Genomic DNA, 12,486 nt, shown 5'->3' on the forward strand with positions numbered 1-12,486 from the left:
ACCATAAAAAGAAGGCAAGGAACTCTCCTACCTCATGGAGATTGAAAACCACACTACTGGAAGACCACTGGACTAATGAGGAGATCAAAGAAGAAATTAAAAAATTCTTTGAATTGAATGACAAGGAGGACACCAATTTCCTAAATGTACAGGATGTAGCAAAAGTAGTAATAAGAGGAAAATACACAGCAATAGAGGCTCATATCAAGAAACTAGAAAGAACCCAAAGAAACAACCTAATCTCAAAACTCAAAGATCTAGAAAAAGATCAACAAAAAAAACCCAAAACCAGTAGAAGAAAAGAAATAATAAAAACCAAAGCAGAAACAAATGAAATCGAAACTAAAAAAACAATCCAAAAGATCAATGAAACCAAGAGCTGGTTCTTCGAAAAAATAAGTAAAATAGACAAACCCCTAGCCAGGCTCACAAAGGAGAAAAGGGAGAAAGCACAAATAAACAGGATCATAAATGAAAGAGGAAAAATCTCAACGAACACAGCAGAAATCAAAAGAATAATCAGTAACTACTATGAACAGTTATATGGAAACAAGTTCAACAATCTAGAGGAGATGGACAATTCCTATAACTCTACAATCACCCAAAGTTAGATAAAGAAGAAATAGAACACCTAAACAGACCAATTACAAGCAGCGAAATTGAAATGGTAATCAAAAACCTTCCCAAAAACAAAAGCCCAGGACCTGATGGATTTACAAATGAATTCTACCAAACATTCAGAAATGAATTAGTGCCTATCCTTCACAAACTCTTCCAAAAAATTGAGAAGGAAGGGACAATACCAAACACGTTCTATGAAGCCAACATTACGCTAATATCAAACCTGAACAAGGACAACACAAGAAAAAGAAAACTACAGGCCAATCTCCCTAATGAACACTGATGCAAAAATCCTCAATAAAATTTTAGCTATCAGAATCCAACAGTGTATCCATAAGATAATTCACCACACCAAGTAGGATTCATTCCAGGGACACAAGGATGGTTCCACATCCGAAAATCAATCAACGTTATCCAACACATCAACAAAAAGAAATATAAAAACCATATGATAACATCAATAGACACTGAGAAAGCTTTCGACAAAGTGCAACACCCATTCATGAGAAAAGCCCTTGAAATTCTTGGCATACAAGGAACATGCCTCAACATCATAAAGGCCATATATGACAAGCCAACAGCCAGTATCATTCTCAATGGTGAAAAGCTGAAAGCATTTCCATTAAGATCTGGAACAAGACAAGGCTGTCCACTCTCACCACTGCTTTTCAATATAATACTGGAAGTCCTAGCCAGAGCAATAAGACAAGAGAAAGACATCCAAGGAATCCAAATAGGAAAAGAAGAAGTCAAACTATCACTATTTGCAGATGATATGATAATATACATAGAGAACCCCAAAAACTCCACAGAAAAACTAATTCAACTCATCAACCAGTTCAGTAAAGTGGCAGGATACAAAATCAACACGCAAAAGTCAGTAGCCTTCCTATACACAAACAATAAATCTGAAGAAGAAGAAATCAAAAAAACCATCCCCAACCACTATTGAGAGCTGTGTGGAGATTCCTCAACCTACTAAAGATAGAGCTTCCATATGACCCAGCAATTCCACTCCTAGGGATTTACCTAAAGGACACAGAAACATCAATTCCAAAGAGCACCTGCACACCTATGTTTATGGCAGCACTGTTTACAATAGCTAAGCTTTGGAAACAACCCAAATGCCCACAAATAGTTGACTGGATCAAGAAGATGTGGTACATATACATCATGGAATATTATTCAGCATTCAAAAAAGATAAACACATGCAATTTGCAGCAACATGGATGGCGCTGGAAGGGATCATGCTCAGCAAAATAAGCCAGAAAGAAAAAGAAAAATACTGGATGGTCTCACTCATAGCAGGAATCTAGAAAACTTAAATAAGGGACCAGGAAAATGAATAACTATAAGAAAGTGAAAATCAAAATCAACGAACAACTATGAACCAGAGACACTCTTGGGGGGTAGGGGGTGGGGAGGGGAGGGATTGGGGTCAAAATAAGGGTTGCAATTGTATGGGGAATATAAAAATAAAATCTATAAAAAAATAAAAATTTTAAAATTTTAAAAAATAAAAATAAAAAAATTGAAGTACTATTGCTATAGAACATTATTTAGTGAGAGTCAGGTTTTTACTTTAAAAATTAAGCTTACATGGTACTGGAGGTTCCACACAGTTGTTTGATGGATTCACCAAATAAACTGCTCAAGAAGTGTACTCCAGGGCTGTATTATCTTGGCTCCCAGAATGATTCCTGAGGGCCAAGACCATTATCTTTGCTAGGTCTCTGTTTTTCTCTCTAGTGTTCTTTGTCTTTGTTTATGTTTCTGATACTTGGCCATGTTTGGTTCTGGCTCTGTGCTGCATGTGATGATAAATTATTCACCATTGGTGGCAGCAGGAACTGAGAATCCAGTTTCCTGATCTGACACTTGATGGTGCCTGTTGGATGGAGGATGTAAGGAAAACAACCCTCTTTCTGAGAGTCAGGCTCCATGAGGTTCCATGTGGTCTTGTAGGTTTGTATCCAGTAGAAAACGTGAATGCAAAGGTTTTGGTTTTATTGCCTTGTGGGATATTAGCCACTTCTGTATCCTAGAAATTTTATCTAGCATTCTTGATTTTATTTTTAAAGATAATATTTATTTGTGAATACAAGAACTGGGGTGTAGACCAGAGGTGCAGGGGGGTGAGAGGATTCGCCAGAAAGATTGGCGAGCAGAACAGGCAGATCTACTGAAATACACTGCTGAGGGGCGCAGCGGGCAAAACAGGAGAGGTCTGCTGCACCATGTGGGATGCTCCCTGGCCAGCTGGGATCGAACTTGAACTCTGTTTCTTTAACCCCTGTGCCACCAGGGAGCCCCACATTCTTGATTTTTAAAATCAATTTTCTGATGGTCTGCATAAATCTCATTGCTCTAAGAACTAGTTCTATTATTTGATTTCCTCATTAATGAATAGGTTGAACAAAATCTCTGGTATTGTTTATTCAACACCTAATGAGTGCTTTCTTTTTAACTGCAAAAAAGGAAACATTGATAAAATCATACAAAAAAGGAGTATGTGATAACTCTTCCCTGTATTAGCAGCTTTTAAGATAATGAATTAAGATCATACGTTTTTACACAGCTGATGTCAGGCATGTGAATGATCATATTCAGAAGAGAAGAACCTTAATAGAAACACCCTAGTCTAGGACACCTACAGCTGGGATTAGGAGGGTAGTCCCAGTCAGGGTGAGCTCGCTGCCACCCAGCAGGGCTGCTCTGACACGTCACTTGGAGTCTCAGCACAGGGAACCCAGCCACCTACATGCCTGCAAAGGAAATGGGCCTGACAGAAGCAGGAAGAGTTTGGGAAAGGTAGGAAAAGAAACTTCCAGAATAAAGAAGATTTAAGTGGTCAAAACTACACTAGAATTCTATCCTGTGAAAGTAGGAGTTGATGAGGTGCTTGGTGGCATCCCCCTCCACAGGCAGGAAATCCCAATGCCTTCCACAGGGGCTGTGGAAAGGTCTTGAAGAAAAGCTTTAAGATTGGTTACAGCGGGAAGAAAAAAGCGTTTTGCAAGAGGAGACACATAAAAACCTGGAAACCCTAGGAGAATGTTTAGTAGCTAAGAAAGTCTTCCAGAAACAGAAGATCATAGCGCAGAGAGAACATTCCTCCCTCTGGCATAAGGGGAGCAGGAGGGAGTGGACTGGACCAAGGGGGAGAGGCTTGGCCTGGAGCCAGCACCAGCCTCTCACCTGTGGAAGAGACTCCTCACCAGGTGGGGTCCAGCCCCTGGCAGAGAGGTTTTGTTCTCTGCCACCTGTTACTCCACCCACTGTTCTCCCTTCTGTTGTGACTGAGGGAAGTTGCTTCCCTTTTCACAAATCCTTGGAGTCCCCTCCTTTGTCTCAGACTCTGGCAATTAAACTTCAGAGGGAGGGAGAGACAAAGTTCTTTGGCAGGGAGCTCAGCCGCACCAGCAAACACTTTCTTTCTTTTTAAAGATTTCTTTTTATTTATGCATACAAGAACTGGGGTGTAGATCGGGATGAGAGGATTCATCAGAGACAGAGTGGGGAGCAGAACAGGCAGATCTACTGAAATACACTGCTGAGGGGAGCAGCAGGAGGGACAGGAGAGGTCTGCTGCACCATATGAGTTAGCTCCCTGGCCCGAATCGAACTCAGGCCTCAGTGTCTGGTGATAGCTTGATAGCTCTGAGACTTTAACCCCTGCGCCACCAGGGAAGCCCACCAGCAAACACTTTTCACAGGGGAAGGTGGAGAGGAAATCTTAGAGGGAGGACAAGGGATGAATCCATTGGTTAAGCAAATCTGAGTTCCAAGTAAAACGGGAGTAATAAGGTTTACCTGAAAGTATTTGTGTGATACTAAAACTGATAGATGATTGCAAGCCATATCTCCACAGGAGGTCCTAAGAATCAGTGACAGTTAGTGCCACTGCCTATTTCCTGTGAGAGCAGAGCAGATGCCTTCCAGTGGTCTAGTCTGTCTCCCAGGACTCAGTTCTATCCTATCGACTCACTCTGCGTGCGACAAAGAATTCTTTTTCCAGGAAAAGGTAGTTTTCCTGGAAATGTGTAGAAAGACTGGTAAAGAATTTAAATGGCTGGAAACAAATAATACTAATAGTTCAAATAAAATATTTAAAAGTAAATATGAAAAATATAAAAAGAATAAAGCAAATTCTGTCACTTATGTTCCAATACTAATCTCCCCAAGGGGAAACATTATAGCAGTTTTTCTGTTTAGAAACGGAAGTGATAAAAAGATACTGATTTTCCACAAGGATTGTATACTATAATGCATTCTGGTGCACACTTCCTATGGGTCAGACACTACGGAGCCTCAAATAAATATATCTTTGCCCTTTTCCTTATGAATCTCAATGACTTTGCACTTATTTTCTGAAGTCTTTATAAAGTTCCTGTTACACAGTGTGAAGGGTGAGTCCTCTATTTTATAAAACACTTTATTATATATATTTATTTATTATAATTTTGGGGTTACATTTTCACTCCTTCATATGTGCGCGTTTCCCCCCCTTCACCAACCACCTGTGCAGTTACCCCAAACTCTTTTTTTTTAATTCCCAAAACCTTGCAATGTTTTATTTTATATATTTTTTTACATTTTTCATTTTTGCACAATGTATGCACCTTCATCCTGGTCATAGTCCCCATACAAATCCCAACCCCCTTATTTTGACCTTAATCCCTCCCCCTCCATAGTGTGTCTCTGGTTTATACTTGCTTATTGATTTTGATTTTTACTTTATTATAATTGGTCTTTTTTCTGGTCCCTTATTTTGGTTTCCTAAATTCCTGCTATGAGTGAGACCATCTAGTATTTTTCTTTTTCTTTCTGGCTTATTTCGCTGCACATGATCCCTTCCAGCTCCATCCATGTTGCTGCAAATGGCATGACTTTATCTTTTTGGATTGCTGAGTAATATTCCATGGTGTATATATACCACATCTTCTTGATCCAGTCATCTATTTTGGGGCATTTGGGTTGTTTCCATAGCTTGGCTGTTGTAAATAGTGCTGCAATAAACATAGGGGTGCAGATGCCCTTTTGAATTAATGTCTCTGTGTCCTTTGGGTAAACACCTGGCAGTGGAATTGCTGGATCATATGTAATTTCCATCTTTAGCAGATTGAGGTTGGACCATAGTGGTTGGACCATTTTGCACTCCCACCAGCAGGGCAGGAAATTCCTTTTTCTCCACATCCTCGCCAACATTTGTTGTTGCTAGTTTTTTTAATATGTGCCATTCTCACTGGTGTAAGTTATTGTCTCATTGTAGTTTTGATTTTCATTTCCCTGATTACAAGTGATACTGAACATTTTTTCAAATGCCTGGTATCCATTTGCATTTCCTCTTCAGAGAAGTTTATTTTTAGTTCTTCTGCCCATTTTTGACTGGATTATTTTCTTTTTTTTTTTTTTGTTGAGTCTCATTGGCTCTTTGAAGATTTTTGTAATCAGTCCTTTATCATTATTGTTGTGTGCAAAAATTTTCTCCCAATCAGTGGGGTGTCTCTTTGTTTTGGTTGCTGTCTCTTTTGCTGTGCAGAAGCTCTTTAATTTGATGTAGTCCCAGCTGTATATTTTTGCCTTCACTATCACTGCTTTGGGTGATGTGTCTGTAAAGATGTCTTTGATGTGCATATCACATAGTGTTTCGCCTATATTTCCTTCTATGTATTTTATGGTTTCAGGTCTTATGTCTAGTTCTTCAATCCATTTTGAGTTGATTTTTGTGTATAGTGTGAGGTAGTAGTCAAGTTTCATTCATTTTCATGTAGCGACCCAGTTTTCCCAGCACCATTTATTGAATAAACTTTCTTTGCTCCAATGCATATTCTTTACTCCTTTGTCAATGATTCATTGACCATAAATTGGTGGGTTTTTTTCTGGATTTTCTGTTCAGTTCCATTGGTCTGTGTGTCTGTTCTTGTTCCAATACCATGCAGTTTTTGGTATTGGAACAAGAACAGACATACAGACCAATGGAATCGAATAGAAAATCCAGAAATAAACCCACAGATTTATGGTCAACTAATCTTTGACAAAGGAGCAAAGACTATGCATTGGAGCAAAGAAAGTTTGTTCAATAAATGGTGCTGGGAAAACTGGGTTGCTACATGCAAAAGAATGAAGCTTGACCACTACCTCACACCATACACAAAAATCAACTCAAAATGGATTAAAGAACTAGACATAAGACCTGAAACCATAAAATACATAGAAGGAAATATAGGCGAAACACTACGGGATTTGCACATCAAAGACATCTTTACAGACACATCACCCAAAGCAGTGATAGTGAAGAGAAAGATAAACAGCTGGGACTACATCAAATTAAAGAGCTTCTGCACAGCAAAAGAGACAATAACAAAAACAAAGAGAAACCCCACCAACTGGGAGAACATTTTTGCACCCAACACTAATGATAAAGGACTGATCACAAAAATCTGCAAAGAGCTGATGAGACTCAGCAACAACAAAGAAAATAATCCAGTCAAAAAATGGGCAGAAGAGCTAAAAAGAAACTTCTCTGAAGAGGAAATGCAAATGGCCAACAGACATATGAAAAAATGTTCAACATCACTTGTAATCAGGGAAATGCAAATCAAAACTACCATGAGATACCATCTCACACCAGTGAGAATGGCACATATTAAAAAAACTAGCAACAACAAATGTTGGCGAGGATGTGGAGAAAAAGGAACTCTTGTGCACTGTTGGTGGGAGTGCAAACTGGTCCAACCATTATGGAGAGCTGTGTGGAGATTTCTGGACCTACTAAACATAGAGCTTCCATAGGATCCAGCAATTCCACTCCTAGGTATTTACCCAAAGGACACAGAAACATCAATTCCAAAGAGCACCTGCACTCCTATGTTTATAGCAGCACTGTTTACAATAGCTAAGCTTTGGAAACAACCCAAATGCCCAAAAATAGATGACTGGATCAAGAAGATGTGGTACATATATACCATGGAATATTACTCAGCATTCAAAAAAGATAAACACATGCAATTTGCAGCAACATGGATGGCACTGGAAGGGATCATGCTCAGTGAAATAAGCCAAAAAGAAAAAGAAAAATACCGGATGGTCTCACTCATAGCAGGAATCTAGAAAACTTAAATAAGGGACCAGGAAAATGAATATAAGAAAGTGAAAATCAAAATCAACAAAAAACTATGAACCAGAGACACTTTTTGGGGGTGGGGGGCGGGAGGGGAAGGATTGTGGTCAGAATGGGGCGTTTGCAATTGTATGGGGGAATATAAAAGTAAAATTTAATATTTAAAAAAAAAAAATAAAAAAAAATAAATAAATAACCATGAAGTAAAAAAAAAAAATACCATGCAGTTTTGATTACTATGGATTTGTAGTATAGTTTGAAACCTGGGAGTGGGATGCCTCCATTCTCTTCTTTTTTTTTTTCAGGAGAACTTTGGCTATTCAGGGTTTTTGGTGGCTCCATATGAATTGCATCAATATTTGTTCTATTTCTTTGAAGAATGTCATTGAAATTTTTATTGGAATAGCATTGAATCTGTCAATTGCTTTTGGTAGGATGGCCATTTTGGTAATGTTAATTCTTCCAATCCCTGAGCAGGGGATGTCTTTCCATTTCTTTGTGTCATCTTCTATTTCTTTTAACAGTGTTTTATAGTTTCATTTGTATAGGTCCTTTACCTATTTTGTTAGGTTTATTCCCAAGAATTTGATTATTTTTGTTTCAGTAAGAAAAGGGATGGTTTTCTTGATTTGTTATTTTTTTAAATAAATTTTATTTTTATATTCCCCATACAATTGCAACCCCCTTATTTTGACCCCAATCCCTCCCCTCCCTGCCCTCTACCCCCCATAGAGTGTCTCTGGTTCAGAGTTTTTTGTTGATTTTGATTTTCACTTTCTTATAGTTATTCATTTTCCTGATCCTTATTTAAGGTTTCTAGATTCCTGCTATGAGTGAGACCATCCAGTATTTTTCTTTTTCTTTTTGGCTTATTTTGCTGAGCATGATTCCTTCCAGCTCCATTCATGTTGCTGCAAATTGCATGTGTTTATCTTTTTTGAAGGCTGAGTAATATTCCATGGTGTATATGTACCACATCTTCTTGATCCAGTCATCTATTTTTGGGCATTTGGGTTGTTTCCAAAGCTTAGCTATTGTAAACAGTGCTGCTGTAAACATAGGGGTGCAGGTGCTCTTTGGAATTGATGTTTCTGTGTCCTTTGGGTAAATACCTAGGAGTGGAATTGCTGGATCCTATGGAAGCTCTATGCTTAGTAGGTCCAGAAATCTCCACACAGCTCTCCATAGTGGTTGGACCAGTTTGCACTCCCACCAACAGTGCAGGAGAGTTCCTTTTTCTCCACATCCTCGCCAGCATTTGTTGTTGCTAGTTTTTTTAATATGTGCCATTCTCACTGGTGTAAGATGGTATCTCATGGTAGTTTTGATATGCATTTCCCTGATTACAAGTGATGCTGAACATTTTTTCATATGCCTGTTGGCCACTTGCAATTCCTTTTCAGAGAAGTTTCTTTTTAGCTCTTCTGTCCATTTTTTGACAGGATTGTTTTCTTTGTTGTTGTTGAGTCTCATCAGCTCTTTGCAGATTTTTGTGATCAGTCCTTTATCATTAGTGCTGTGTGCAAAAATGTTCTCCCAGTTGGTGGAGTTTCTCTTTGTTTTTGTTATTGTCTCTTTTGCTGTGCAGAAGCTCTTTAATTTGATGTAATCCCAGCTGTTTATCTTTGCCTTCACTATCACTGCTTTGGGCGATGTGTCTGTAAAGAGTCTTTGAGGTGCATATCACGTAGTGTTTCGCCTGTATTTCCTTCTATATATTTTATGGTTTCAGGTCTTATGTCTAGTTCTTTAATCCATTTTGAGTTGATTTTTGTGTATGGTATGAGGTAGGGGTCAAGCTTCATTCTTTTGCATGTAGCAACCCAGTTTTCCCAGAACCATTTATTGAACAAACTTTCTTTGCTCCAATGCGTAGTCTTTGCTCCTTCGTCAAAGATTAGTTGACCATAAATCTGTGGGTTTATTTCTGGATTTTCTATTCGATTCCATTGGTCTGTGTGTCTGTTCTTGTTCCAATACCATGCAGTTTTGATGATTATGGCTTTGTAGTACAATTTTAAGTCTGGGAGTGGGATGCCTCCATTCCCTTCTTTTTTTTTTCAGGAGAGCTTTGGCTATTTGGGGTTTTTGGTGATTCCATATGAATTTCATCAATAATTGTTCTATTTCTTTGAAGAATGACATTGAAATTTTTATTGAAATAGCATTGAATGTGTGTATTGCTTTTGGTAGGATGGCATTTTAATAATGTTTATTCTTCCAATCCATGAGCAGGGGATGTCTTTCCATTTCTTTGTGTCTTCTTCTATTTCTTTTAACAGTGTTTTACAGTTTTCTTTGTATAGGTCCTTTACCTCTTTTGTTAGGTTTATTCCCCAGTATTTGATTATTTTTGTTTCAATGAGAAAATGGATGGTTTTCTTGATTTGTTCTTCTTCAGATTTATTGCTTGTATACAGGAAGGCTATACATGTGATTTTTCAATTTTCATTGTCTTAAGAAATCTCCATACCATTTTCCATAGAAGTTGCACCAACTTGCATTTCCACCAACAGTGGATGAGAGTTCCTTTCTTCCACATCCTAACCAATATTTCTTGTTTCCAACCTTTTTGATATGTACCATGCCCAGAGGGGTGAGGTATTGTCTCATTGTGCTCTTGGTTTGCATTTCCCTTATTATAACTGATGAAATGACAATTTCTTTGTGACTACTTTTGTTTCTTCTACTAGAGTATTATAGTTTTCAATATATAGTTACAGGATGAGTACTCTTTTTTTTTAAATACAAGAACCAGGGTACAGTCTAGATGTGTGGAAAGGTGAAAGGATTCACTGGAGACAGACCCTGGAACAAGCAGGCAGACTGAAGAAATACACTGCGGAGGGGAGCAGCAGGTGAGACAGGAGAGGTCTGCTGACCATGTGGGACCCTCGTCAACCCGCTGGGATCAAACCCAACATGAGCATTCTTTAAAGAGAATTTTATAAGCTTATTTTCTGTCACCTGGAGCTTTTCATCCAAGACACTAGTTTGAGGTTATGGTAGTGAGAGGCAGTATATAAATAAGAGACAATAAATTAGAAAATAAATGTGCCTATATGAACACATATGGAGCAAAGCATGGTGACTGACATAATAAGTTCTGAATAAAGGGTAGAGATTGGCAATAAGAGGAAGTTAAGCTAAGGATAGCATATTATAATTGAAGTAATTCTAGTTTTAAGCAAGTGTTAATAATCTCAATGCCTTACTTCTACATAGTTCTTGAGTTTACAAAGTCCTACATTCCATTTTCAAATATTTTTAGAAAGAATCAGTTCACAAACTATGGAAGAAAGCTGGTTTTTCACCTGTAAGAGTTCTGCTTTAGGGTTTAAAAAGACCTCACCAAATTTCACTATCATCACTATTAATGAGAAAACTCACTCAGGTAGAGACTATTTACTCAACATGGCAGAACAAGATAGTGGCAGCACCAGGCCCTTCAGTGCTGGCTGCCAATCCTGCAACGGTCCAGTCCCTTCCTCAAGGCCCCTATCACTTCCTGATTTCTTAGACTATAAATGAGGGGGTTGAGCATAGGAGTAAGGACGGTGTAGAAGAGAGAGACCACCTTGTCATGGCTTGGGGCTCGGTAGCGCCTGGGCCGCAGGTATATAAACATGGCCGCTCCATAGAAGAGGGACACAGCTGTCAGGTGGGAGGAACAAGTAGTCAGAGCCTTTTTACTAGCTTGAGCAGAGTGCATACGGAGCACAGCCTTTAGGATGCGGGCATAGGAGGCCACAATGATGGAGAAGGGAAAGAAAAGCATAAAGACACAGCAAGCAAATATCACAGTCTCAAAAATGGATGTGTCTATGCAAGCTAGCTTCAACAGTGACAGTATCTCACAAAAGAAGTGGTCCACTTTCCTTGAGCCACAGTAGGGAATACTCATGGCTGCCACCATCTGGATCACACCATCCAGTATCCCAAAGGCCCAGGAACTCCCAACGATCTGGAGACAGACCTTCTGACTCATGAGGATGGGATAGTGAAGTGGATGACTAATGGCCACATAGCGATCATAAGCCATGAGTCCCAGTAAGAGCCCCTCAGATCCCACAAGAGAGACAAAAAAGCCAATTTGTATAACACAACCTCCAAAGGAAATGTACTTCCTGCCAGAGAGGAAGTTGACTGCCATCTTAGGCACAATGTTACAGACCAACATGAGGTCCATGAAGGAGAGCTGACTGAGGAAGAAGTACATGGGTGTATGAAGTCGAGCATCTGTGTAGATGAGGAAGATGAGAAGGACATTCCCACACAAGGCCACCGTGAAGACTATCATGACCAGTGAGAAGAGAATAAGATCAGTCTGCTTACGGGAAAAGATGCCCAATAGTAGGAAGCCATCTATAGATGATTGGTTCAACCACATTCCCATGGCTCAGTTGTCCACAGTTACCTGAGAACATGGACAGAGAAATCCTGAGATTTATCTTATGCCTTATTTTCCCATTAATTTTTCTTCAGTAAACTGTATCTTTCACAATTCATCAGAACTCAATAACATGTGCTGTAGGACAAACAGGAGAATGTAATTTCGTATTCTCCTGACACAGATGATAGGATCTTTGTTAGCTCATAGAACTGAGCCATATACATACAGCAAGGAAGAGAGAGGGAGGAGGGTCAAAGCAGGGGAGGGAAGAGCACAAATGAATATGGTGATGGTTCATGGGTGATGTAGTGGCAAGAGAACCACGGGGACTACCCCTGAAAACAATTA

General features: G+C 39.1%; 1 protein-coding gene across 1 annotated transcript; it reads right to left on the bottom strand.

Moving 5' to 3' along the window:
* Positions 1-11,193: 11,193 nt before the first annotated feature.
* On the bottom strand, positions 11,194-12,141 carry LOC119236584 (olfactory receptor 56-like). Its single transcript, XM_037500521.1, has one exon. The coding sequence runs from the start codon at positions 12,139-12,141 to the stop codon at positions 11,194-11,196; it is 948 nt and encodes a 315-aa protein (XP_037356418.1).
* Positions 12,142-12,486: the final 345 nt, after the last annotated feature.

This window comes from Talpa occidentalis, unplaced genomic scaffold, assembly GCF_014898055.3.
Source record: "Talpa occidentalis isolate TD23 unplaced genomic scaffold, MPIMG_talOcc4v2.1 talOcc4.9, whole genome shotgun sequence".
Classification (NCBI taxonomy): Eukaryota; Metazoa; Chordata; class Mammalia; order Eulipotyphla; family Talpidae; genus Talpa; species Talpa occidentalis.

Bases quoted from the DNA above. Each gene is read 5' to 3' on its own strand.
- LOC119236584 (XM_037500521.1), bottom strand. From the start codon at position 12,141: ATGGGAATGTGGTTGAACCAATCATCTATAGATGGCTTCCTACTATTG.